General features: G+C 47.8%; 3 protein-coding genes across 4 annotated transcripts; 1 reads left to right on the top strand and 2 right to left on the bottom strand.

The window, feature by feature from the left end:
• Window positions 1-273: 273 nt before the first annotated feature.
• Window positions 274-1,506, bottom strand: LOC130256231 (cytochrome b-c1 complex subunit 6, mitochondrial). 2 transcript variants are annotated; one of them, XM_056497692.1, is made up of 4 exons: window positions 1,438-1,506; window positions 1,334-1,354; window positions 936-1,097; window positions 274-528 (listed from the first exon to the last, which is right to left on the bottom strand). In XM_056497692.1, exons 1-4 carry the CDS (start codon window positions 1,459-1,461, stop codon window positions 496-498), a joined length of 240 nt encoding a protein of 79 aa, XP_056353667.1. In that variant the 5' UTR covers window positions 1,462-1,506; the 3' UTR covers window positions 274-495. The 2 variants fall into 2 exon arrangements, with proteins under 2 accessions (XP_056353667.1, XP_056353666.1); XM_056497691.1 differs by lacking the exons at window positions 1,334-1,354; window positions 1,438-1,506 and having other exon boundaries at window positions 936-1,199.
• Window positions 1,460-9,353, top strand: LRRC41 (leucine rich repeat containing 41). Its single transcript, XM_056497688.1, has 10 exons — window positions 1,460-1,898; window positions 1,984-2,070; window positions 2,321-2,391; window positions 3,147-4,278; window positions 4,667-4,912; window positions 5,749-5,913; window positions 6,208-6,306; window positions 6,768-6,890; window positions 7,742-7,817; window positions 8,479-9,353. Exons 1-10 carry the CDS (start codon window positions 1,460-1,462, stop codon window positions 8,711-8,713), a joined length of 2,673 nt encoding a protein of 890 aa, XP_056353663.1. The 3' UTR covers window positions 8,714-9,353.
• Window positions 9,354-27,163, bottom strand: RAD54L (RAD54 like). Its single transcript, XM_056497689.1, has 18 exons — window positions 27,081-27,163; window positions 26,833-26,922; window positions 25,703-25,822; window positions 24,928-24,988; window positions 23,217-23,352; window positions 22,384-22,453; window positions 20,042-20,330; window positions 19,506-19,630; window positions 18,002-18,152; window positions 16,738-16,864; window positions 14,519-14,593; window positions 14,067-14,197; window positions 13,857-13,967; window positions 13,589-13,712; window positions 13,193-13,271; window positions 12,908-13,087; window positions 11,353-11,516; window positions 9,354-10,231 (listed from the first exon to the last, which is right to left on the bottom strand). The coding sequence occupies exons 1-18, from the start codon at window positions 27,081-27,083 to the stop codon at window positions 10,030-10,032; spliced, it is 2,238 nt and encodes a 745-aa protein (XP_056353664.1). The 5' UTR covers window positions 27,084-27,163; the 3' UTR covers window positions 9,354-10,029.
• Between the last annotated feature and the right edge of the window lie 823 nt (window positions 27,164-27,986).

The raw sequence follows: 27,986 nt of genomic DNA, 5'->3' as shown, positions 1-27,986 counted from the left end.
ACTTTTCTCTCCTAAAAAAGGGTCACTCCCTTCAGTCTAACTTAGAACATACTGTGTGAACAACACTGGTCTTGTGGGACTTAGGAATAATCTTTGTGGCGCCAACAGACAAATTCTCCCCCATGGGATCAGGCTGCAGCAGCTGTCCATCATGGCAGCACAAAACATTCCTGCAAGGAAACACTCCCACCCTTAACTGGACTCTGACACCCACTGATTTCATCTTTCAGTACAAGTCAAAAGCATGAGAACTAGGAAATAAACACAGGGCACTTCCACAGGAACTCTCAATGTTTAATATGGAAAATTACAGAACATCAACACGTTTGTATTTCTTGCACAGCTGCACATCTTCCAGGAGCACAGAGGCAGTGACAGGCTGCCAGGAAGCCGTTTCATTCATGCTCAGCATGGAGGATGGACTGCAGGAAGCAGAACTGTGATTCAGGAACCGCTGGCACTGACTGGAAGCAGATGGGACAACCATGCCCTCCTTCACTTCAGCTTACTGAAAAGCTTGTGAGCAACCTGGAAAGAAAGAGAGCCCTCAGTAATTCACAGTTTAGGGATGGAAATCAGCAAAGTGTCACCACCGGCCTCTTGGTTTTCTGGGCCACCAATGCACACAGCTACACAGGCTTTTGTTCTTCAACAAGTCATTCAAGAAAGCTGTTGAGATGCCTTACAAAGCTTTAGCTCAAGTTCAAAAGGTTTAACTTTAAAATAGCAAATACAAGACAGAAATAGCCAAGTGCCATTTACAGGGTACAAACACAGGGTTTGAGTTATATAACTGTTTAGTAACATACCGAATCTCAGCTAGATCTGTTGTAACAAGGAGGAACCAAACATTAGACAAGAAGACGGGACTGAACAGCTACCACAGCTCATACTGAACCTGGCAGCACAGCCAGCAGCAGGGACGCTGCACTTACACAGTGGTCCCTGGCGTGCAGGAAGTCGAAGAGCTCCTCTGTGCACTGCTCCTCCGTCTCGGAGCGGGAGGACACCCGCGCGTCACACAGCTCCAGCCGCTCCCGCGCCTTCACGCATTTCTCCGTCTGCTCGCAGTGCTCCCGCACCGTGGTCAGGGGGTCCTGCGGACACGGCGCTGCGCTGAGCACACGGACACCCCGCACGCCGCTTCCCCCCGAGCCCCAGCGCTTTAACAGAGAGCGCCGCATCCACACCGCGGCCCGGCCTCCCCGCGGAGCTCCGCACCGCCGGCACAGCGCGGCCCCGCCACAGCCCCCCGAGCCTGTTCGTCGGCGCTGAGGGCCCCGGGCAGCCGCCCCTGGCAGCTGCGAGTCCCCGCCGCGGCTCCCCGTCTTACCACGAGCTCTTCCTCTTCCTCCTGCGGAAAGAAAAGAGACACAGCGTTACGGGCCGCCCGCCGGTCCGGGGTGCCGGTCGGGCCTGGCGCGGCCCCGCGCTCACCTCGGGCTCCCCGCGCTGCCCCATGGCGCTCCCGCCGCACAGAAGGACTCCGCAGGGTCACCCGCCGGAAGCGCCGCCGCCCGCGCCGGAAGCGGAAGCGCTCCCTCCGCAGGGCGGTGCTTCGGGGCGCCGTCCTTCCAAACATGGCAGCCCGCAGCGGCCGCCCGTGCGGCCGCGCCAAGAGGGCCATTGCTGCGCTCCCGCCTTTCCTCTCCCTTCTTCCTGTGTCCCTCGGCTTCGGAGCCGGCTCGGCCCGGTGCTTCCGCCGGCCTGTCCGCTGCGCTGCTCGACACGACCTCCCCAACATGGCCACCCGCTCCTGCCGCCCCCCAAGATGGCGGCGCGGAGCGGTCGGTCCGTGCCCGAGGCGGCGATGGCGGCCGAGCGGCCGCGCAGCCTGTTGGCGCTGAGCGCGGCCGCCGTGAGCCGCAGCATGGCCGCCCTGGAGCGGGACGTCTGGGGTAAGGCGCGGGCGGCGCGGGGCGGCGGGGCGCGGGGCCCGGGCCGGCCCGCACCCTGCCGCCCTCTCCCTCTGGCTCTCCGCAGCGCTGCCCGGCCACCTCCTGCGGGGCCTCCTGCCGCTCCTCACCGTCTTCCGTCTCGAGCGGGCCGAGGACGCCGCGCGGAGAGCAGGTGACAGCGGCGGGGACGAGCCCGTGGGGACACCGCCGGGGGGAGGGACCCCATCGCACTGGGTGGGAGTGGAGGGGTGCCCCGCGGCGCAGGGATCTGGAGAGAGGAGCTCCTCCAGGCTGGAAATGGGAGCCCGGACACACAGGGGCCCAGGGACACCGCCCTGTGCCCCAGCATCCCATCAGCCCGGAGCAGGGCACTGGGAGAGAGAGAGAGCTGAAAGCGCCCCGATGATGGTTCTCTCCCCCAGGCCTCTCGACACAGCCCATCTGGCGCAAGCTGTGGGACGATGTGATGAAAACCAGGCCACCCAACTCGGAGGTGAGGAAACCCTCCGGTGGGAGAAGGGGCTCGACACAGGTGCCCTGTTTCTGTTGTTCTCCATGGTTTTCTTTCTGGCTGCCTCCAGTCAATTCCTGGCACCTGTTTATAAACGTTCATAGAGCTCTGGACCAAGGCATGACCCTGATAATGCAAACATTTTGGGAAATGGGATTTATGAAGGAAGCATAGTGTAGAGCCACACCCTTCATCTCCCAACAGTGAGTTTGCCAAAAGAGCAAATCTTTGTCTTCAGAGGATAAAAACAGTATCTTTTATCGTGTTTGTACCTACACTGGCAAAAAAAGATATGTTGATGTCTTAGAAAGCATGAAAAAAATAGAGAAGACAGTGAGTTTGGAGAATGGTTTTATGTAGACGAACTGAAGCAGCTTCATTGCTTCATCATCATAAAAGAATCATTAACAGACAAGTTAATGACAGCCAGTAAATAGATGCTCTGGAAGAAAATTGCTGGTGACTTGGTTTTTAATAGGCAAAAAAAAAGGGCCCAGCTTCAAGCCACTGAGTGTTTAAATGAGGCCAGAAGGAGGATGAAGAGAGCAATGGGATTCACTCAGATATACTCAGGAATATACTGAAGAAAGATGCTGAGAACTAGAGGTGGTCTCAGTGGAGCTAGCAGGAGGGAATTTTTGGACACCAGGTTAGCAGACAGCAATAATTTAACTTTAAAAAAACCATGAAAAATGGATGCTGACTTTTTGTTCCTACACCCTGTTGTTCGATTGCAGAGCATAACGTGCTGGAGGAAGAAGTTCCTTGAAACATTCTTCTCCAACGTCCTCCATGGTGTTTTGGACGTTTCCTCTGACTGGCGCCTCAACGACCGTCACTTTTCGCCGCTGCTGCACAGCTCCCCGCACGTTTCCCAGCTCACCCTCTGCAACATGCTCCAGGGGGCCGTGGAGCTCACTGCTGAGCACAACCACAAAGTGCTTGAAAACCTGGCTGGCTCCCTGCGGATCCTGAAGTTCCAGCACCTCCTCTCCTGCGACCAGTCCATCAAGCGCTCGCTGGTTTTGCTCCTTCACCGGCTGATCCACCACGGCTCTGTCAGCCAGGTGTCCATGTATTCCTGGCCTGTTCCCGACACGGTTCTGCTTGTTCTCATCCTGACCATGAGTGCTGGGTTTTGGCGCTCAGGAAATGCCCTCGCCTATCACAGCAGCCCGTGTGGCCTCTGCAGAGAGGAGGACAAAGCCCAAAGCCAGCAGTCAGTGCAGGAGGGAGCAGAGAGGGGCTGCGATGCTGAGCGGGAGGGGAGCGGTGGCAAGGACCAGAAGAGATGCCCAAAAGAGGCTGATGCTCCCATGAACTCTGTGCTCTCTGGCCCCAGAAGTCCTCCCCTGCGAAACGCAGCGTGTGAGGAGACAAGCAGCGAGGTGCCCTGTGGCCACACCAGCACCCAGGGGGGTTCTTCCCATTGTTCCAGCTCAGAGCAGCTGTCCTGTCACCCCATTCCCCGAAAGACACGCAGACGGCTGAAACCTGCAGTGGGGAGGAAACGTCGCTGCCTCAGACGGAGCAGGGCACACTATGCTGACCCAGAAGATCTGTATGATTTTGTTTTTACTGTTGCTAGAGAGAAAAATTCAGGGTTACTGGATAAAACCAGGACCACAGAGGGAGAAAACACTGAGAACTGGACTAGTTCCTCCCCAGGATCTTCTTGCACTGGGCATGCTGGCTGTAAGAGAAGAGGAGGACCTGCTGGAATCCTTTCTCTGAAAGCTGCTCACCGCTTCCGAAGTGTCTCCACATTGGAATTGTTCTCCATTCCTTTGACTGGGGAGACATGTCGGACTCTGAGTAACCTGCTGAGCTCCTGGGTGTCTTTAGAAAACCTGGTTCTGTCCTACAATGGTCAGTGCTGTGAATAAGGCACTTCCTTCCAGCCCTGCTCTAACGGTCTGGGCCTACTGCTCATGTTTACTCTGGGTTAATTTTCGCTGGAAAGGTGCCCCATCTTGAGAAAGGTGTTGGGTGAGATGTTTAATGAGTGGGAGGACTTGAGGGTGAGAATGGGATCCCTCTGTCCCAGAACAGCCCCTGGCTTTGTGCTTAAATGCCCTTCAGAGAGGGCAAAGGGAAGAGCCTCCATCTCCCCTGCACAGAGCGTAGCTTAAGGGTGCGTGGATAAAGCAGTCTGACAGTTTAGCCTTTGACTCGGGCTGCCATTGCTGCAGCTCCAGCTCTGTGTGTCAGTGCCTACACACACAGCTCACACTTCTCTGTACAAATGCTGTTGCAGGCCTGAATGCCAACATCTCCTGCATCCTCTCCGGGCTCCGGGCCCTGGCCCGCCAGCCAGAGTGCCGCTTCCGCGTGCTCCGCGTGAGCGACATGTTCTCCCACATGCCCTGCACGGAGCTCGTTCGCTGCATCCTGAGCGCCCTTCCCCAGCTCCACACGCTCTCTGTCAGCTTCGACCTCAAAAACCAGCTGGAGGGCAGCAGGCCAGAGGCGAATCCGAGCTGTGGCAAGGCAGAAATCCCAGGTAGGAATCATCATTCTGAGTGATGGCAGGACTTGGCAGGCAGGTAGAGCTGTAAAGGCTTGGTACAGGCTTCACTCAACACTGTTATAGTGGTTTGTTAGGCAATTACAGCATTACCTTTCCGATTTAGTTGTTGCAGTTTGTCCCTTCCCGTCTGAGATGTTCTGTGGAGGCAGAATCTTAGAGGAAATGTTTTATTGCTGTATCCTAGCCTGCTGCAACATCAGCTTTGTACAGGGCTGCCACCTGTGACTGTCCATGGGGAGTCTATCTCACCTGATCTGGAAATTGACTGGGAGCTTCCACTTTCTCTATCCCATTGACTGTGAAGCTTTCAGCCTTAGGCACACCCTTAAGCAGAGGGAAAGCATCCTTTGAGCATCACAATACCACAGGAGATGGCAAAGCACTGCCCAGGCCTTTGAATTAAAGCCTGGGACTTACAGCAGTGTGTGCTCAGCTCACAGGTCTCCCATTACCTTCATCAGCCCTTGAATTGCCAGAAAAGCAGTGACCAAAGCCTGAGTGAGTTTGGAGTGGGGTCAGGAAAGACCTGTGTGCTGGGAAGACACTGATTTACTTGTGCATTAAAGAGTGACCTTTTCTCAAGCATTGGTAAGCATAGTAATTGGTGGCCTTGTGGCCTGGCAGGAATCCTGGAGTGAGCTGTAACTGATTGGCATTATCGCAGGTCTGAGTTGCCAGCGCATAGTGCATAGGCAGTTTCTACCAACTTAAAGGATGGGAGTGTTGGGTATACAGACTCCTTGCTTGCTGCAGCTACACTGAACACAGGCACTCCAGAGCAAACTCTTTCACTGTTTTTCTTCCCTCAGAAAGCTGCCTGGAGGTGCTGGAGATCCGATTCCCCAGGGAACCTCTGCACACTGCATTCCTGCTGCCAGTGCTCAAGGCAACAAAGTCTCTCCAGCAGCTGTCCCTTGACAGTGCCACACTGCCCTGCCCCCAGGAGCTTGGGCTCCTTTTGGAGGTGCTCAAAGGTACTTTGCTAACCCAGCATCACTGGAGCACACACTGTAGCTTGCATGCTGTGGTGGTTTGTCTCTTCAGCATGGACACCTTGAAGTCTCCCAAGAACAAGAAATGGGTGTCAGCCATGCCACATGCCATGCTATGTGGATGATCCTGCACAGTACAATGTTTTTAATTATTCACAATCCAGCACAAATTACCCACAATCTAAGCCAGTTCTGTGTATTAGCTGTCAGCCAGGTTAGAGTCCTTTTATCCCAAGGACGTACAGTGCTTTACCTGAGAACTTGTTTTGCTTTTAGAGTGTACTCCAAATTTGAAGAAGCTGAGCTTTCATGATGTGAACCTGGCTGAGCACCAGAAAGAAGTTCTGCTTTTGCTTCAGGATCCTGGCCTACAAGGTACAGTCAGCTCCTGGGTGCTGTTGCTTGGAAAGGTGCTGTGGTTGGCTGGCATTTAAGAGGGGATCTTTGGATGTAGAAGATTTAGCCAAGTCTCAGACATCTGGAGCAGATCTGCAGGTATTGTCAGAGTGGGAACATGCCTGGTTCTTTGTGCCAGTGGAGCAGAGGAGCTGCTGGCAGATCCTGCAGGGAAGTGTCTGCAGTCTCAGCTATAAAACAAAGATTTTTAACCTTCAGAACACATCAGCCTTTAACTGGGTGAGCTGGCAGAGCCACTTGGCTGGGTGTGATCTCTGCTCTCTTCCTGATGCAGCAGAAGTGCTGTTATACACAACCCACTGCTGGGGGAGCTTTGTTCTTGCATATGGATTAGGGGCTGGGGCTGTGTGCAGAATGTAATTATGGAATAATGGAGCACAGGGAGTACTCATACGTACTGTAAATCCATTTCTTCACAGAAATCACGTTTTCCTTCTGCCGGCTGTTCGAAAGCTCTACTGCTGAGTTTTTGTCAGAAATAATCAATACAGTGAAAAGAAATTCATCACTGAAGAGCCTCAGACTGCCTGGGAACCGCCTTGGTGTGTACTGTGTGTGGGGGGCCCTAGAGCAGCTCTCTGGAGGGAACTTTAGGGCTGGAGTCAGGGCCATTGAGAGCTGCTGACTGCACTGCTGAACTCTCCATATCTGCAGGAACAGAGGGGGATTTAATTCACAAAATAAGGAGCACTGGATCCATTTTTAAAGGCAGAATTTCAGTTGCATTCAGCAGTGTACCAAGGTACATTGCAAGAATAATGGCTGCTTTTCTTTGCAGCAAATATAAGTTCCAGCATATATCCAGATTTGAGTGAACAGGAACAGATCCAGCATCAGATGCACTGCCTCTGATTCAGAGGCACAGATTTTGCCCAAGTTTGGGCAGTTTGTGTCTTGACAGCTGTTAGCAGCTACTGGAGCGATGAGAACAATTCAAGGAGGAATTTGTGGAGGAAAACAAGTAGAAGTGAATTTACAGAAGTGATAGGCTTTTTGGAGGCGAAGTAGAAATGTTTAAAAAATTAAATGCAGATAAATCCAGAATATTGTTTTCTGTTGTTTTAACTAATTAAAACAGGAAAGCTTGGGATAACCTGAATACACATAATTTCTAAAACAAAGCTGCATCTGGACTTCTCAACCAAAACCATGATTTTTCTAGGGAAACAAACTATCCTATCAACAAATGTGTTCATTGCCTCAAACACTGCTCAGGGGGATGGATTCACTTGATGTCACTGAGGGGGACATACTAAGAGTGCAGAGGTGGGCTCTTTGTGTTGCATTCATATGCTTGCAGGCTCCTTTTCTGCACTATTATCCCAGCCCCATGGCAATTTAAATTTTAAGACCATTTCCAATTTGCATCTAATAGTGCATGTCTCCCTTTCAGGGAATCACAGGCTGGTTGCCCTTGCAGACATTTTCTCTGAAGATTCCTCCTCTTCTCTCTGTCAGCTGGATGTCAGGTATTCTGCTGCTCTAACATTGAATTCCTTGTTATGGGAAGGACAGAGCTGAACTTCTTTACATCCTCATGGTCAAGTTGCTCAGAGTACATAGGCTTGACAATTTATTTAACCATGGCCAAACTCCTTCAGCAGGCTTGAAGCCAGATTACTGTGCTTCTGATAAGATTTAAATCCAGCATGCAACTTGATTATTTATTTATGCATCTCTGTATGGGAATTGACCTTTTAATCCCCTAGAAATACCAGACTCTGACACATGCCCTTCAGATTTTCTCAGCAGGAAGAGATAAATTATCACTTACTGCTGAGTCTTGCATTGGGACCTGTAGGTTGGACCAGGCCCCTTGGTCCAGAGAATTGACAGCTGCAACATTTATTTTAAGGCCACAGCTAGATCTACGTAAGTCAGTAGTAAGAGGTCTGGATAATGACCTTAACTTAGCAGTGTTACCATCTTGGTTCAAAAAGGTTTGCAGCCCTTCATACTCAGTTTTGTTTTTCATGAGAAACATTTGTATTTTGTACTGCTGAAAAAAGGTGCACCTGGCCTTGAAACATCCTCAGGTACCTGCACGAGCAGTTACTAGAAGGAACAGGAATTTAACATGCTCAAATTATAGCCTAGACTCTTAATGGTTTTTTCTTCTTTCCCTGGAAGCTCAAACTGCATCAAACCTGATGGGCTGCTGGAGTTCACAAAGAAGCTGGAAGGCCACATGCAGCAGAGAGGGGGACAGCTTCCGTTCGCACAGCTGCGCCTCTTCCAGAACTGGCTGGAGCAGGATGCAGACACGGCGCAGGAGGCGCTGCGGCGCCTCAGAGCCCTGTGCAGCGTGGTCAGCGACGCCTGGGACTGCTCCCAGGCCTTGGCTGACTACATCAGTGTCATGTGAGGGACAGCAGCAAACCCAGCAGCTTCTGACTGCACAGTTCCAGCAGTGCAGAGCTATTCTTTTCACTCTGCTGTTCATCTGACAAAGGGCTGTGGCACTGCCATGCCACAACAGCTGTATTTCCAGGTGATCTGACTCTGCCATCTTTTTGAGTATTATAAATGGGGCACACATCAAATGAGCTTCTGAACAAACAGTTGTTTATGTCACTGGGTGTTGTGACAAATTTGATCTTGTTTCAGCTACTGTCTCACCAATAACCATCTCCAGCGTGGGAGAGACTCAAAAGCCATTGGGTTGTGGTCCTTGGCAACCAGGTCTAGGTGATCTCGTTTTTGAGGAGGAATATTGGACACTATCACCTGACATCCCTTCCAAGTCCATCATTCTGTGGTCTATGAAGTAAGAACTCCTCCCTCCACTAAAGGGAGTAGAAGACAAGCTAATGCCCCCAGGCTTGACCTTTTCCATTTGGAAAGTTGTACTTTATACCAAAAAAAATTATTTGTGTACCAAGTAGCTTGCTGTTTATTTGCAATCACACTGCCTTTTCCCAGTGTCTGAAGTAAATTTACAGAGGTTTTGAATAGTCTGTTATTTTGTAACATTTTTATAATAAAATTATAATTAAGACCCAGAATGTACCAAAGTGAATTTTATTACTGTCATGTAATGTGATCTCATTAAAACACTGCTAGATCAGGGGATCCTGCCCATAATAAAGCAAGCGGTTTTAGAAATGGAGTTACTAGAATAGAGCCTGATTTCCTACTGCTTGCATGATCTTTCAGGCCAGATGTTCAAACATGCAAGCTAAAATTTTTTCCCCCTGTACAAAATCCTCTTGTTCCCAAACTGAGGTTCATATTTCACAGCAAAAATGGATCCTGCAAGTTTTGATGAGTAGCTGTAAGCCAGAGGTGTCAAAGAAAAAAGCCTGACTGCACATCAAGTGCTATAAAACTCCTGACTCAAACCTGAAGACAAAACCTGTCTGAGTAGAAGGCACAGATACCAAAGGCAAGAGAACCAGTGCTAAATCTGATCAAGCATGCAAAGTCCTGCTATTCCCAGTTCCCAAGGGGCTGTTTTTCAGGCACACAATACAACAGCAGAGAAAAAGCCTCCTTGCTGCTGTAGCAGACTGAACACTGCCAAGGGCCTTCTGCCACCCCAGAACCACACTGTTCTGCCATCCCACAACCACACCACAGTCCAGCATGCACAGATGCCCACTGCCCCTTTCTTTGAAAGGGATGAAAGTGGGGCAGGCTGCCACAGAGCCTGCCCTTGCCCCCACAGGGGACAGTAACCTGTTAGGGAATGCCTCGCTGCTCCTCGTGGGAGTGCTGATGGAAGGTGAAGGTGACAGCAGCGTCCCAGGCAGCCCTGAGCACAGAGTCCTGCAGGCCCCTCTTGTCGGCGCAGTGCTGCCACTGGGACAGGTCCGAGGTGCAGTCGGAGCCGGCGGGCGGGGGCCGCACCTGGTGCCCGTTCACACAGCGGCGACACTTGATCCTGCCACGAGGTCAGCCACATATCAGCAAAGGCTCCTCTGCTCTTCCTGCCTTTGGGCTGCTTAAAACTGCAGCCCAGTTACATTGGGATTAACTCCCCTGGAGCTGGATTTTCAGTTTCTGAATTACTACTGCATTTCATTTAAACACACAACTACCTTCTGGTGTGTGTGACACCAGAGGTAAGGAGTGACTCACACATTTTGAAAGCTTGGGGGTTCTGTTTCTAATGGCAGTCCCTTTTCATGTTTAATCATTTGGGAATGGCCCAGCAAGACCCAGAGGAAGGTCAGGAGTTTCTCTTGAAAGGTGTGGGATGTTACTTAAGGCAGATCTCAAGTGATTGCTGTTAACACCTTATTAGTATTGCATCAGGACTCCTAAATTCAAAACACTCCATCCTGTCTCCCATCACAGCCACCAGGCTGTGCTCAGGCTGTTTTGGAGGTGCCCCACTGAGCTGTCACTTCAGGAGACAAAGAGCAGCAGCAGCCAGGCCAGCAAGGGCTGTTGCCATGCAGAATGGATACCTACACTGAGCTACGCTTTGATACAGCTTAAAACTAATCCTCTTCACTTCTTGCCTGAATTAAGAGTCTTAATTTTCACAGTGAAATACTTTTCCTGCACTCCCTGTTCTCCTTCTGGTAGCTGTAATACCACAGGTGTCTGGGCTGGGGGGAAGGGCAGACAAAGGAGAAGAGTATTCTTTTAGTTGCCAGAACAGCCCTTGGGCTGGCTTCATGAATTCTTAGCCAATGGAGAAGCCCTAATATGGAAACAGTTCAGCATTTTTTCACCAGTTCACCAGGAAGAGACCAGTAAAGAAGAACCAAGTTAAGCTCCACCAATTTGAACAGCTCTGACCAGTTTTTCTCTTTTCATTAGCTGCACTATTTCAGTCTCCAAAACAGGCAGCTACAAGATAGTCCAGCCAGAACAGCTTTTCTAGACAACCAAAAGGCAGGACAGCAAGGAAGTGCTCATGTCTAATTGGTTAACAGCTTCAGAAGCAGAAACATTTGAGCTCAGTCTCTGGACTTTCTCCTGCTGCTTGGGAGACCCCTGAGTAACACGACCAAACTTTTGCTATGCCAGCCATGAGTCATTCAGAATACTCACTTGTCATGGGTGTCACTGGTGGTGGTCTCATTCAACGTGAAGAGCTCCTTCAGCTCCCCAAGTGAGAAATGCCTTTCTACATCCTGCTCTTCATCCACCACGCAGCTGCTCAGGGCTTTCTTGTGGGTCTGGCGCTGGAATATCTTCTCCTCTATGGTCCCTGTCTACAGGCAAGTCAGAGATGAAGCACAGTTGGAACACTGGTGTTAAAGGAGCTCTACTTGGGGAAAGAATCACAGATAAAATGGCACTAAGCTGCTGGGACCACTCAGTGCCTCGCCAGTACAGGTGGCAGGCAAGTTTTAGCAGCTGCACTCCAACCACATGTGTTTTGTTGCATATCTAACCCAACTCTGCTTGTCCTTCCCTGTGTCTGCAGGACTAGATTCAGGGGAGATACAGATTAGGAAGAGGTGGAACTGCCATTCATGGCTAAGCTCACACACTGCACCAGGTTGTGCTGACAGGAAGGGAAGGAAGGAAGGGAAAGAAGCTGAGCAGCTACAGCTGCTCCCTGACAAAAAAATCCCAACCACAATCTCCCAAGAAGCAGCAACAAGGTCTAGCCCTGGGTGACACAAGCATCAGCACTATTTTCTGGTTCACCCACACACAGATCAATCACATCTTGCCTGAAGGGAGATGTTTGCTTCCAGAACAGATGTGCAGAAAGCCCAGAGTGCTGTATTTCTAAGGCAAAAATCTAAAAGCAAAATGTCTGTTTTGCAAACAAATGTAATACCAAGGAGGGGGATGATTAGTCATGATTTGCAGACTGATTTCTATTTCTAAAAGCAAAGGAGCTCCCTGCTTCCAAGTGCAGCAAGGTCAGAGAAGTCCATTAAGAGAAGATGGGCAAAGAATGTCTGTTTTCTCTAAGTAAAACTAATAATTGAGCAAGGGACCTAAGTTTACACAAAAAACCCCAAACAAAACAAAAGACCACACACACAAAACCCACTCAACAACTTCTCCCTCAAACAAAACAACTCCACAGTCTAAATCAATGAGAGGTGAACAAGGACAGAGGAGCCACTTCTAAGCAGTAATCACTACTGGCACTGCTGGACAAAGTGAAAAGAGCAGTCTCCTTCATGGTTTTCCTCTACAGAGCAGCTACCCATCTGCTCACTGATAGCTCCATCCCAAATGCTGCTGGTAATTCCAGGAACATACTTGCTGTTTCTAAAGTACACGTACACCCAAAACAGACTGCAACCTGACTGAAAAACATCAAGTTCTGCATCAGACACCCCATGAAATTAAAGAAGTCAGATGCCTAAATGACTTCAAAGGAACATCTTATCTGCAAAGCCACAGTTGTTTCTATTTCTCAGAAGCCAGCCACTGCTAGAAAACCAAGGACTGCAGTAATGACCCTCCAGCTAGAACCTTCATGGTTTTCCATGGCAACACATCTAAGGGTAGGAAGCAACTAATCAATTCTGGTCACCAGGACAGAAGAGTTCTTTCCCTTCTGGCCCCGGTCACAGCAGCTGCAGTCTGGGCTGGCCCCAGAGCTCTGTGCTGAGGAGGGCAGAGGAGGCTGCCTCACCGAGAGCAGTCGGTAGATGTAGCACATCTTCTTCTGGCCGTCGCGCCACACGCGCGCCATGGCCTGCTCGTCGTTGGCCGGGTTCCAGTCGGGGTCGAACATCACCAGCCTGTTGGCCCCGATCAGGTTCAAACCACAGCCACCTGCTTTGCTGCTCAACATGAAGATGAACTCGGGGCTCTGGAAAAAGGCAGACTTGGATTAGGCTACAGAGGCAGCCATGCTTTTACCCACAGCACTCAGAGCTGGCAGGAGAGCTGCTCGTGTCTGGCAGGTTCTACTCACCGAGGGGCTGTTGAATCGCTCCACGATCTTTGCTCTCTTTTTAATGGACATGGTGCCGTCCAGCCGGACATACAAATACCTGGAACACACAGCATTTACTGCAATCACACTGCTGCCATCTTTAGAGCATCCTACTTAAAAGAGAAAAATCTGCCACCATCAGCCCTGCAACAACAGAACGGGCTTTAGAAATGTTAGCAGAGGGCCAGAGATTTTCTGCTGAGTGACCCCAGCAGACAAAGCACAAGCTACATTAGTTCCAATTCAGGAACACCTGAGCTGAAAGACAGATCACAAGTTCCTGCTGATAGAAAGTGTAGAAATAGCCAGTTCTTTCACAGCACAGGCAACAAGAACAGTCTAGCAGGATTAAACCAGTGAAACTCAAAGACAAACCTTCTGTTCCTGCAGAGCTTTTCAAATAGATCCAGTGTCTGAGTGTAATTGGACACTAAAACCACCTTGTCATTACTGGTGCTTTTGGTAACGGCAAGGATGTAATCCAAAACCAGCATCTTTCCTGGATAAAAGGAAAGAAAGAAAGAAAAAGTTAGAGCAGAATTTCCAAATTCCAGACCCTGGAGGGGCACTTAGTAAGATGCTAAATACAGTCTCATGTTGCCTGTGTTAGGCAGCATATGTCTAATGCTGAGTTCCACCATACCTGAAAGCTGGGGCTCCAAAGATTTGGTGCTGTAGCCAGAAGGGAACAAGCCCAGGGCTCCCATAAAGCCTTCTTCCTCTTCCACACACTTATCATAGATAAGAGCAGGATCTAGAGAATAAACAGAGCTCAGAGACCATGGAGTGGACAAGGGAGACCCAAAAAAGGTCCACCAACAGTGCAAAACCCAAACCCACGTGATCAACTCACGATTACAGAGCTTCTTCAAGGATGTGATGGAAGAGAGAGATGACACACTGATTTTGCCCTCCTTCAGCTCCTCCACTGGCTTGGCTTGCTTCAGGAAGTTCTTGTACAGCTCAGTCTGCAGAGGTGTCATTCTGAAACACAACAAGAACTCTGCAGTCCCAGCCTGCAGTCAAACAAAAGCCCTGCTCCATCTACAGAATGGTCCTTTCAGCTTGCTTTTTCTAGCTACAGCACAGACAGCCTAGAACTGCCCCAGGGCTGCCAGTAGAGTATTGCTATCTTCCAGAGCTCGAAGAGAAGCTTGCAGAGCACATTGGCAACATATTGCCAATGGCTACAACATCATTCCTAGAGGGAAGCAATCACTACAAGAATTGAAGGGCTTTTTGCATTTTTTCAGTCCTTCCTGTTACTTCCACTGTTTCCCAGACACAGCAGAATCTTTTTGGTACCTGCAGCAGACCACCTGTTCAATCTTCACTGGCAGGTATTTGGACAGGATGTCTGAAGTTCTCCGAATTAAACACCTGCAGGGAGAGAAATTAAGATCAGATGCTTAGATGACTCTTGGATCACTTCTACAGATAAAACTCTGTTTTATCACTATTATTCCTCATGTGGTCAACAGACAGTCCCTTTTATATTTTCTCCCCAAAGGTCTGTGAGTGTTCAACACATGGCAGAGGCCAGACTCACAACCCACATGAAGCCATATTACAGAGCCCCATACAACCCATTTTTTTGCAAGGCTTCCATGTGGTTCATGAGATTTGGAGGGATGGACATGATTCCACGTACACAGAGAGAGCTCAGTCACAGGAGAAACTCTGCTCTTCCTCAGACCACCAATAGAATTTGCAATTTGAGCTGCAACAGATCAGCAGCATGGATAGCAAACAAGTACAGGGATTGACCACCTCAAACTGTGGGCATAACTCGAAGTACAGGCAGGCAACTTCCCATTTAATAACTCAGTAGCCATCCTCACCCAAGATGGGCTCATGGCTTGGCCCAAAATGCCAGCAAAGGACATATCCTTTGGCCTCTGGAAATGCTCCATGGAGCAGTTTTGCCACACTTCAGAAAAGGTGGAATGGACTAGAAAAAGTGCTGAGCTGAGCAACCAGAGTAAGAGGTGCAGAAACCCAGTTCTGCCAGGAAGCATCAAAAACATGTTACAAAATCTACAGAAGAAAGACAGCAGGGATATATAACAACCCTGAAATCAGTCAAAGACTGGTAAATAAAGGAATAATCTGGTCTCTGAACCCATAAGCAGCAGGATGAAAACTAATAGGCTTAAACTGCAGTAAGGAAGATTTATGTTACATATTAAGAGCATTTTTTTAACTGCAAAGACAGCGGTGCCCTGGAAAAGGTGTCCAAGGAAAATTGCAATGTCTTCAGTGCTGGGTGGAGGTTAATAAATGGTTTAGGTCTAACACCTTCTACCTTAGGACAGCAAGACTGGTTAGATGCCTTCTCCATGGCCCTTCCAGCCTTACCTCTATGATTCCATATGTCTTTGCATCACTGTCCCATTTGCAATTCCTACCAAATTCAACAGACTCATCTGTTACTACTTTTGTGCTTTGTCTTCCCCATTTGTGTACCAAGACTGTCCAACAATAAAGGAAAGGACACAGACTCCAACAGAGCCAGGCACAAGCATTCCTGAGCACACTTTTACATCCATTTTTCATCAACTATAAACAGAAATCAATGCACCTCAAGAAGGAATAAGCTTTTCTCCTCCCAACCTTCCCTTTTTCTTAGGCTCCTGCAAGCTGATCTGAGTCAAGGTCAAGACTGTCTCTATGGAGTGACTCTACTTAGTGTGCAATTTAATTTACCATGACTGTGAACTGAATTTCTGATTGTATTTCTGATGGCTGCAAAAGATCAGACTAAAAAACAAAAAAACTCAACAAACCAAAAGCCACCAAACAACAAACAAACAAAAAATCAGAAAAAAAACCTGAAGACACCAGCAATGCTGAGAATTTAAGAGTCTTTTCTAGAAAGTTCTTTAAAGAGAGCCAAGCAATTACCAGCAGACATGGATAAACTGGTTGCATTAATGAAGAAAAAACTGGTTTAAACAAGTACCACAAATCAGCCAAAGATAAATAAAACAGCACTTTATATCACAGAGGTGCTTCTTGGGGGTCAGAAGTCCCATCTGACACTTGTAGTCTGTCCTATCAGCTCTACAGAACTGTGGAAGGGTGAGCTGGACTCTTCTGTGACTTGAGCAATCAACAGCAGAATTGAGTGACATTCCTCATACTCCTGCTCCTCAACATCTGGGCCAGATGGATCTCAAGTCTGATCCAGCCCACATTTCTAGCTAACATAAATAAAAGGATGCTGCCTGATTATTCAGGTCACAGGAGAAAACAGAAACATAGGAGTCAAACAATAATTCAGTACCTGAGAGTACTGCTTGGAGGTGACTGCAGCTGACTGTGCTATGTCAGTTCCATTTATCAGACTAAAGCTCCATGCTATGTGGATTTCTTAGGCAATAAATACTTCCACAATCACTTGCTGAATATACATAACAGGCAAGAGAATTCATTACAGCTACAACTGTAATTTGGAAAGATAGCAGAGCTTATGCAAAGGGCTTATGCAAAAGCTCTGCAAAGAGAAGAGGGATGAAGTTCACCTGTTCACAATACTGATCAGCTCTTTAAGCCTCTCTTCTCCCTTGTGTCGCTCAGCTTCACTTGCATCTGCATCTCTTCCTTTCAAGATTGGCATTTCAAAATGTCTTTTAAATTCCTGTGCAGTTCCTGTATAAAACAGAAGTGAAAAGGTAACAACCACTACCAAAGCACCTTTGATCAGGTTCCCACAGCCCCGATTGCCACACCCCAAACACTGAGCCCAGCAGATCTAAACCCTCATCCCATCCATAAGATTGGTATTTTTTTCTAGCCAAGACAGACTCACACAAGGCAGACAAATCAGTACAACAGATAATCATTTTGTACTCCAACAACAATGCAAAGCCAAAGGTTATAGAATTTTACTTAAACAGTCATGCACATACTGCTTTTGCTCACATTCCAGTTATACTTTTATTTTTGTCCGTGGAAACCACAGCACAGGCATTACCTGTGCCTAGTCCAAAATTATCTGTAATCAGTTGCTTGTTACTGGCCACAGGCTGAAAGTGGAAAAAATGCCTACTGAGTGCATGCAGCTTTGCTGCAGTAGTTACACCATTAACCTCATCTCAGAGAGAACGAACTGCAAGTACAGGGAGAGTAATCTTGCCCAAAGTACAGGTCAAGGGCGACAGGTGAAATCCCATCAGCTCCCTGTAATAACTACCCAAAATTGAAGCACACAGAAAAAGCAGATGTAGAACATCTACCATCCCATTCCATCCTCTCCTTGAGAACTCCTGGGAGCAAAACAGCTGAACAGAAAAAGACACAGCCAAAATTGTGCTTGTAAGACTACAAATCTGATGAATTGTGTTTAACTAGAGATGTGCACAGACTAGAATTAATGAGAAGCCTCTTGGACTAGATGCCTAACAACCTGAGACAATCATGGGTGATGAAAATATAAATAATTTACAGTAGCAGTCAGTTTCACAGATTCATTTTACTTTAACTGATTCCCCTTCTAAAATACCTGTTAGACTTTTCATTAGAATTTTGTTGCAACAGAGCTCAGATTATACATAGGCCTCTAGAACAGGGCACTCTGACCTAGGCTTTTTGGATACAAACTGAAAGAGACTGAGTCTCATAGAATCACAGAATGGTTTGACATGGAAAAGACCTTAAAGGATCATCTAGTTATAAGCCCCTGGCATGATTTTGCAGCAACTTCTCAGTTGTTGCTTTTGCTGGCACTGAGGGAAGCCTGGCCAGCACCTCCCCCTCCCTCCCATCTCCCACACATTCATCTCTTACCCAGAATGCCCGAATTGACAAAGTGCACCAGGCTGAAATACTCCAGCAGGTCATTCTGAATAGGGGTGCCTGAGATAAGGACTCGTCGAGGTGTGTTTAAGCTGTTGAGAGCCTGATAAGTTTGATTTTCAGAGTTTTTCAGTCTATGGCCCTGTAAAAAAAAAAAAAAATAACAGAGAAAAGGAATAAGGCTGATAAATCCAGTCACCCTGTTAGGAAGCAGCTTGGAGAACCACATCAGCACTGATAAAAGGTATCTCACGACTTTTCCTATTCCTGGTAGTGGAGTAAGTGTTGCAACAGACTTGTTTCAAAGACAAGGATCTAGTGAAAAGCCTGAAGCCATTATGTGAGGAAGCAAGACATTACAAGATTCCCAGAGCAGAAATATCTGAGCTCCACCCGGCAAGAAAGTCTACCATGAAAATAACAACCATCACACAATATAACTAAGAACTGTTTCCTGTTCAAAGATGGGAATGTTTTCAGCTATCAACACAAGCACTGAACTCTGGACCAGTAAAATTGCTTCACTCAAGGACAAGACCCCAAGCCACTCAGACCACATATAGAGAGGATTCCTTTGCACCCTAATAAAAATGGGTTATTCACCTCTTACAGGGGTAATCTGAATACAGGCCCTATTTCTCATGCCTGGGAAAAGCAACTTTATTAGCATCTGAGTGCTGGGTAGGACAAAGCACAAGATAAGATGCTTTTCATGAGTGCCAGACTACAGCAGAGGTATTTATTGGGACCATATAGAAACCACAAGGCCAAGGACATGGGTTCCCAGACTCCCGAGGTGCTGGCCCCCTTCCAGAGACACTGAGAGGCATAGGCAGTCATGGACTCATAGATAAAATGGGAGCTACACTCCTGAGGACACTCACTCTCTTTAAGCCACTCTCAGCTCTGTTCTGGCAAATACAGAGCCAAGCCACTGGGTGGCACCCCTATTTAATAAATTCCTTCTACCCAGAAGCAGAGGACACCTCAACCCCTGCCAGGCCTTAGCCTGACCATTTCAAGGAGGCAGAGGACACTTGTTTTATTCTGTCCTTCAAATCATCTCTGGCTCTCACTACCTATAACCACAGATAGGAATGACAAGTGAAAAAACAACTCAGTTTAGGCCATGTGCAAGCAGAGCTTAATGCACAGCAATGCACAAAAACCAGTAAGCCACCTGGCACTACCAACAGAGACAGGCAGGGACATCCCTTCTGGTTCACATGGAGAGGGGGCCTGAGTAGGGACGGATCAGGAACCTACAAGTGGATGCAGTTACCACCAACTGGATTTTCTTCATATCTTGGCTCATGAAGACACCTCACACAGTATGGCTGATCTTACTCAGAGCCTCTGAAACATCAGAATAGGTGCTGTCCACAGATAAGTTTTGAATGCTATTGTCCACTCTCCTTTTAAGAAAGCAGATGCAGTTTCACCCAGATGTTGAGAAAACACCAGGAATGGATTCCCCTGAAAGGTGCCCCCATACCTCATCACATATGACCAGCCCAACAGTGCCCTTCTGCAGCACCTCAGCGTGCAGTCGGAATGTCTCATAGGAGATAATCAGGATGGGTGAAGGCACTCGCAGGCCACGCTGGTTCATAAAGCCAGCTGCAGATGGGAAAGGGAAAAAGAAAAAAAAGGATCAGGAAATCTAATAGAAAACAGGTCAAAACATCTGCCTTAAAAATTTATGCAAACCCATCCTCCCACATATACCCATTCTCCTTCCCTCACAACTGTTCCCATTTCCACGTCCCTTCTGCCTCCTTTCCTGCCTTCTGGGAACAAAGCAAAGCAAAAATAAGAGGTGTTAGGGACTACCCTAACACCTGACTAGATTTGGATTGTGGCAAAAGATCAACTATTACCAAACATGCAAGGGTCAGATCTAAACACGTTAGTGGAAAGACAGTCGTTAGTGTGCAGAGATCCAGTAAACATGAGCTGCTGCAGCCTTCTTCCAGCGCAAGACTTTGACCCCAACCAGCCGAACGCCCAGAACTGCAAACACTGCTGTACCTAGTTTACGGTCAATCTCTTCCTTGGAGCCTCCATCAATGGCCAGTGGCTGGATCCTTCCCCCCAGCCACTTCTCCACTTCATTGTACCAGTTTCTCACCAGGCTGGAGGGAGACACCACCACGGCTTTCTCGATTTCGGGCTTGCAGTCCGGGCTTTGCCGGAGAAGCGTCCACATGAGTGTGATGCACTGCAGAGTTTTGCCCAGCCCCATTTCGTCTGCCATGATACAGCCATGGCTCCCGGGGATCCGCCGGCTCGTCACACAGTCCCAGAGGAACTTCACCCCCTGCCAAAAAATTGTTCTCTCAGAGCAGGATGAGGACATCAAGCAGAGTGACAACTTCATTACCACAATGCACAGGACTGATAGCACAACAAGCAGATCTGTGTATCACACTCATCCCTTGGGACATGCAGTGCTCTAATGAGACAGGGAAATCACCTGAGGCACAGCTAAAATGCTGTCACATCTGGAGTGAATCTGCACTACTGGTGCCAATGTGTTTCTCACAACATGCACAAAATCTTCCTACATTTTACTTGTACAATTCTAACCAGCTTCCTAACATGAATTCCCAGAAATTTTCTACCCTTGGCTGCATTAGACAGGGCCTGGCCATGAACTAACATGCATCAATCATTTCAAAGAGGTTTATCATCTTAACACCATAAAATCAGGTAATTTTAAAGAATCAGAGTGAGAGAGTTGTTTCTGCTGCCCAAATAATTCCCAGAACACCATCATCAGCCCTCATCATTTCTGCCTAGAAGCAGTGACTCACCTGGGAGCTCAAGGTCCAAAGCAGATTTAGCTTTAGAGAAGACAGAGAGCTGAGGTTATAACCCATGTCACATGGTGAGAGAAGAGCTCAGCCCTGCATTAGGCTCTGACATATCACTGAGACAGATTAAAAAAAAAGTGGGGAGGAGGGGGCAAGAGACAAACTTCAAAATGTTCCCATACCATGTGATAAGAGAGTCAAAGAAAACCAGGGCATTGTGCTGGGAATGTATAAGCTAAACTTGCAAGGATTCATCCTTTCTACTCCACTACTTAGGACTTGAAGATGGAGCACCCTGACCTGCACTTTCAAGTCATTTTCTTTATTTCTTAGGCTTTTAGTAACAGGCTAATGGAATTTATTTAAGCCAGTTGTACAATTATGAAGTACATTACTGGCTATAAGACTGCATTTTGCTGCAGAACCAGCACCTAGGCAAATGTCACAACAAAGTTGGAGTAGACCTGTACAACTACATAGGAGCATCAGCTGAATAAAGCAGCATAGGAATCTTAGCAGGTAGAGACTTATTAGTCAGCCTAGAGCAGAAACTGCTTTATCATCGACATTTACCTGCCAATAAACAGTGTGCCTAGGACACCAACACAACTTTGATTACTTGACAAAAGCAGCAGCAGGCAGCAGCTTACTCAAAACCAGAGTGCCTCCAGCTATGTAGCCATAGATGTAGATTACACTGGGTCACAAGTTCATTACCAGAGCTGAGACAAAACTACATGACCAGCCTACAATGCTCTCAGAGCCATCTGAAGATCTCCCATGCAGGGACACATCCAGCCTGACCTGCTTAGCCTGCAAGATCAGCAATCACAGCTTCCATCTGTACTCCCTCCAGGTTTAAATGATAATATACTGCATCTGGGATGAACTTTGAGCTGTCCAGAAGCCTACATCAGATATTTGGAGAGTTGTACCCACTGCTGCCATATTACAGTGTTGCACATATTTACAACATAAAATATTTTTGGCAGTCTCCACTGTCAAATTTCAAGTCTGCATAGGTCAGGTACAGCTCACACCTACCAAGGGCAGCCTCCAAACAAAGCACACTGAAGTAGGAACCAACTCTACACTTTGTTGGGAACCATGGTACCAGAAATTGGAGCCTTAGTGTTTCCTGGCTCAGGGACTGCAGATCCAATCAATTCTGCTGAGCAGTAAACAGTGGTGGACAGTCTGCCCTGCCTGACTCAAAACTGGGCTGCAATATAGTTAACTGCAACTATATCCCATGATCTTCCACACTGAATTCCACCCAGCAGAGCTACATCTCCAGACTTCAAGGTAAATAAAAGCAGGACTTTCAGCCCTGACTCTTCACTTGAAAAGGGACAGGGAGTATCGTCAGCATTCAGGCCTCTCAGAGGATGCTTAAAACAAATGTTTCACTTGGTATTTGCAACAGACTAGAGTCTGTTAGACTGTCAGTCTGTGAGGTCTATGCAGACCTGTAACAAATTCCAGCAGAGGAAATGCAGCTTTTTGAAATGGAGCAAATCCTCCAGCCACACCCTCAAGTCCCAATGGAAAACTTACTTCTCTCTGATGGGGTCGTAAAACACGGCTGAGGACAGGATCCACCACAACATGGACAGGTATCTTATCCCTGCAGGAGGCAGTCAAGGAAGAAGAGATTGTGATAAGGAATTTGGCACATGTTTAGGTTTAAATCTCACTGCTACATTGAGGACTCTCTTGTGGCACAGGGGAAGCAATTTCAAACAAGAAAGTGAAAAATCAATTAATTCAGCTTTGAGAATGACGTTAGAGCACAGTCTGAAACATCAGTGAAACCATGTACGTAGGCTGTAATTAAAACAATGGCAGATTGTGGTTCAGAGACACAGTCAAAAAGTCAGTATTGTTTTTGTTGTTTCTGTAACAATACTGCAACTAAATTTCTGGAGAGAGAAACCCCTCCCTGTGTCCATGAAGATCCAGCTGACAGCCTTTAAGTTACAACAATAGCACAAAAGAAACTACTATGTCAGAATATAGACCAGTAGGCAGCCTAATATTTGAGAGTTATCTCCCTTTGCTTGTCCTTAGATGCTGATGCTTCCTGCTTAACGACTAAGCCATGAGATCTTCTAAGCAACTTCTCCCTGCATGTATGCTCATTCCCTGCAACAGGTTTAAATTTTTGATGCATGAGAGATAGAATAGTCAGTGAAAGAACACAAACAATCCAAAATGGCTACATTCCTTCTTTGATTGAAACCATACTTGAACCAATCCAGGCAGAATACTTGGAATTGAACTCCCCTTGATGTTCAGACCCCAGCTCAAAGACATTTCAGAGGAAAGCACATAAACCTATACCAAGAAAGAGGTCAGAGCTGCATCATTCATGCCAGGTGATGACTCACTTGTCTATTTTCAGCTGGTCATGGGCACTCAGCACTGGGGGCTCATACAGAACCAAAGCTCCTTCCTCTAACGGGTCATGGAGAGGACCCCTCAGTCCTGCTCGTTTGACTCCCAGCGAGCGCAAGCCCAGGGGCCCTGAAAGCAAACAAAGGCACAGCTCAAACAACAACATCTTCCTGGAAGCAAGCAGAGCCTGGCAGCAGAGTCTGATTACACCTAGGAACAGTGAATTAATTGGATGCTGGAGTGGAGGTGCACACACAGCTGGTGCAGACAGCAAACTGAGCGGGGCTGTTGTTCAGCAGCGCTCTGGCAGCACACAGTGGGAAGCTCTGCAGCAGGAAAAAACAGAACGAAGGAACAGAGGTGAAGATGGAGCAATGGCACTGCTCACCCAAGGCAGTTGCTCAGTTTTTTGAAAGCCAAAGAGGGCTCCACAATGTACATCTCAATAGCTCAACAAATACAACTCTGGCTAAGTCTGGGTTAGGTGGCCCCAAAAGAGGATTTCCCCCAGCATATTCTATATGTAGGAGTGTATCTTTGATGCAAGGTCAGGAATTGATCTTTAACAGTGATGAAGTTCTACAGCACCACAGCCAGCATCATATTGTCACTACTTGCTCTGGGGTATTATTTTCTCTCTGCTGAGCAATAGTAGATGTTTGGCCTTGGAGCCAATTTCTGTGAAAAATAGAAACCAAGCATCAGTCCCTTTTCCTAGAACTGTATTCTGATGCCATAGTTTTGAAATGGAAATGAACACAAGAACATACAGAAAAACCCTTTTCCCATCAAAATTCAGGCAACTGTGCTTCCAGGATTGATTTTGCTTGAAAAATATTTTATCAGTCTGTTTGTCCACTGTTTACTAAAGCTCCTTGCAAAACAGGAGTGTATCACAAGCTGAGGCAGCAATGCACAGACAGCAAGAAAGAAAGCACAAGAACTGCCACTTTTCCCAATTAATAGAGCAAGTTAACAGCCACAGAAAGCAGCTTTCCCAGTTACAGTTCTGTTTGAGTCTCCTGACAAATTCACTTCTCCAGAAGCAAGCTTTGCCAAACTCTTTTGGGGCTTGTCATTCCATATTCAGTGGCTGCTTACAGACATATTTATAACCCAAGTTTGAGTGAAACTGGTTGATCTGCATTCGAGTTTTGCAGCTGGAGGGTGAAGAGGAAGCAGGGGACATGAACAGGCCTATTTGTTTCTGAGATCTTATGTTTCACTGATTCGAACCAGCTGAGGCTTTGAACTTCAAAACAATCTCATTTTGAAGATCACCTTGAGGCTCAACACACCAAGCCAAGTAGAAATAAAACTGGCACATACAAATCTTTTTCACCTCAGCCTTCTGTCTGTTAGCATCATTATTTAAATGATAAACCTTAGTGGCTTGGAATTCATTTTGCTTTTGTATTTGTGATATGCTGTAAAATCTCCTGGCACTACATCAAATACATAGCAGTAAGACTATAAAATCCAATTCTGAAATGTAGGATTATCCAAACTAAACACTAGTAAGAAATATGAAGACTTTGCTAATATGCCAGTATTTTTCTTTTAAAATTAAGTCAGGATTTCTGGAACATATGCATCAGTGCAAAAAATAACAATAATCCCCACAGATATATTTGACAGGCCTAAGCATCATCTGTTTTACCCGAGTCAGCCAAGACAGACAATCCTTAAACCTCCTCATCTTACCTTTATAATTTGGAATGGGGACTTTGAAGGGTTTGGACAAAATACTGCGGATAAAAGCCTCCTAGGAATTCAGAAAGAAAACACATTTCAGAAGTCTGAAATCAGAGATTGTTCAAGAAAGCAAGTCCAGGACATTTTTTGAGAACTCAGTTTTGCCAAGTACTCAGAGTCCCTCTATTTAATCTACTCAAGCTTCAACTCCAACTACTTTCAAGACTATCCAAAAGGAAAAAAATAACAATTCAGCACAATTTCCTCCACCACTTCTGCTTTTCAAAACTATTTTCCTTTGGGTTTTCTAATACATAAAACTGATTTTTCATAGCCCCCATCTTCCTAAATCCACTGGCTTTATTAATTTCTTAAAGGCTATGGTTTCGTCCTGCCTTGGTAATTCAGTCAGGAAACTAATTTCCTGTAAATAAGCTGGGTTACCACTGCAGGAACATCAATGCTGGATCAGGAAGTACCCAGCTAGTCCAGCAGTGGAAGCCCAGAAAGAACTGGGCAGGCAGACAGGATGGAAAGCAACTCACATCTCTGGGTACTGTCCTTCACCTGGGTCTCACAGAACTCCCTCACTCAGGATTTCCACTACAGCAAGCTCCCCCACCACAGCTTCTTCAACATCAAAGGGCTGGAGCTGGCAAAAAGCTTCTCCGAAAGACTTTGTGTCTGCATAGCACTTCCATAACACCGAGTTTAAATGGGACCACGGAGGCACTTGGTCTTCTTTGCTGAGTGAGCTGTGTGTCCCAGCAGCAGCCCCACTCACGTGCTGACTGCTGTCCAGGCAGTGGGGTCTGTTGGTCAGCTGAGCCAAGGGTTTGCGGAAAGGTGACCTGTAGCATTCTCCACTCTCCACCTCACCGGCCGCCTTCTGCCTCTTCCGGCTCTGGAAAACAGAACCAAGAACTCGGGGGCAGCTGGGGAGAGCAGAAGATGCCCTGCAGTCACACCCAGTAAGCACCAGAGCACACAGACCATGGCCCAGGCAGCCGAGCAGCTCTGAGCACACACAGCCATCACTCACCCCCGCTGCCACAGGACTCACACAGCAAGGTCACTGCACCCTAAAGTTTAATTTACACCAAGCTTAAAACATTCTCCTAGTTAAGAAAATAACTAGGAGAAATAACATTTTAGCCTGTAAAAGCTAAGATTTGTCCTGTCCCGCCACTTAAAAGAAAAAAGCAGAATTAAGAAAAGGAAGGGTCAGTAGCATGGAACAAACTACATCAAAGTCCCCAGAGGCTCCAGAGCACCTGGTGTTATGCAGGTGAAAGGCCTTGCACTGAACCCTACATTTCAAACACTTAAAAAAGCATGAAAATAAATAGATTATTGATCTGTTTCCTGATTTAGCACAGTCCTCTTCAGCATGAGGCACAGTTTCAACCATCTGCTGGCACAGAAAAATGGATTTGACACAGAAAAGATTACATGAGAGTCTTTAACCTGTAAGACATAGAACAAAACTGAAAATTAGGATTAGGGCTGGGACTCATTATAAATGGCTATTACTATTTCTTACAGATAATCGGTGATACTGATCCTCCGGTGTCCTGTTACAAAAATACGTAACGTTCTGCTTAAACAGCCTATTCCTAGCTACCCAGTCACCATTCCTTACACACTGCCCTCGAAGCTCTCACAGGGAGAAGCTTTTCCATAACCACGAAGCACCATCTGTGCAATGAAGTTCTCCCACCAACCACATGCCGAGACACGGAGTTCTACGGCAGCGCAAACCGGGGGCGCGATGCCCAGAGGATGGGGAGGCGCAGGCACCGGCGAGCGGCGGGGATGCGGGGTCACACGGGGCCGAGAACACACACACAGAGACACACAGACACACACACAGACACACACACACAGACACACGTCCCGGCGCCTCTCGCTCACCGTCGGCGGCTGCCAGTCCTCCTCCTCCTCTTCCTCATCTTCATCGCCCGCCTTCCTCTTGGCCAGCTGGCTGGGGGCCAGGCTCCTCCTCTGGAAGAGAGGCACAACACACACATGTGAGGAGCCGGGAGATTCCTGGCACGGGCACGGGCACCGGCACGGACACGGACACGGACACGGACACGGACACGGACACGGACACGGACACGGACACGGGTCCGGTGCCCCCCCCCACCCCCAGCACCCACCATCGCCTCACGGGAGCGCGCGGACGTGGTAACGGCCCGCGCGCGCCGCTGGCGGGAAAAGCGCGGGGCCGGCTCCGCCCCCCGCCCTCAGGCCTGGCCAAGCGAGCGCCGAGCCGCATCGACCCGCTCGGGGCGCCGCGGAGGGGCCGTGTGCCTTGAGATTTATCGTGGATTTCTGTGTCGAGTGGAGGTGTTCGAGGGGGGACTGGGAGAATTTAAAAAAAAAAAAAAAAAAAAAAAAAAAAAAAAAAAAAAAGTGACTTTTCTTGATGTCCAAAGAAAGATCCCGCCCGGTCTGTTCCCTTCAAGTAGGAGTAGTGCTGGCCTACAGAAGCTGCGCCGCGAAAGAGTCAGGGTGTAAGACTGTGGTAGGGAAATCAGTACGAGGGAATAAGCAGTTAAGCCATTAGTTTTGGCTCTTCTGAGGTGGAGGGAGCCATCTCCACACAGAGGTGTGCAGCAGAGAGCGGGGCCATGGCTGTGGTGAATCCTGGCAGCAGCAATTGCAGCCCTGGGTGTTGTGATGTGACCCTTGGAAAGAGCAGTGCTGAGGGGAAAGCTGTCCCTGTACAATTTTGTCTCAATTTGGCACAATCTTAGGTTATTTTGCCAGCTTACCTGTTCTGACAGGTTTGACATTACCTATACCGTGTGTGACATTATGGCTGACCCAAAATCTCTGCATCGTTTTCTGCACCCGTGGAACAAAGAGAAAATCCCTTTGGAGTGCCCTACAGGCTGTTTGTGAGGGTTGAGGGCGACAAAGCAAACTCAGGGCAGCAGCAATTTCAGCGTAGATTTGTTTTCCTTCAAAGAGAAGGGCAGGCTAGTCCTCAGGAAGGAGCCGGGCTGTGGCTGCTCCATGGATCACAGCTGACATGATAAATGAGGGCTGCTGCTCACCAG

The sequence above is a fragment of the Oenanthe melanoleuca genome, chromosome 8, assembly GCF_029582105.1.
Source record: "Oenanthe melanoleuca isolate GR-GAL-2019-014 chromosome 8, OMel1.0, whole genome shotgun sequence".
Lineage (NCBI taxonomy): Eukaryota > Metazoa > Chordata > Aves > Passeriformes > Muscicapidae > Oenanthe > Oenanthe melanoleuca.
Note: the sequence above shows the minus strand (reverse complement) of the source record. Positions and strands in the feature narration are given on the sequence as shown.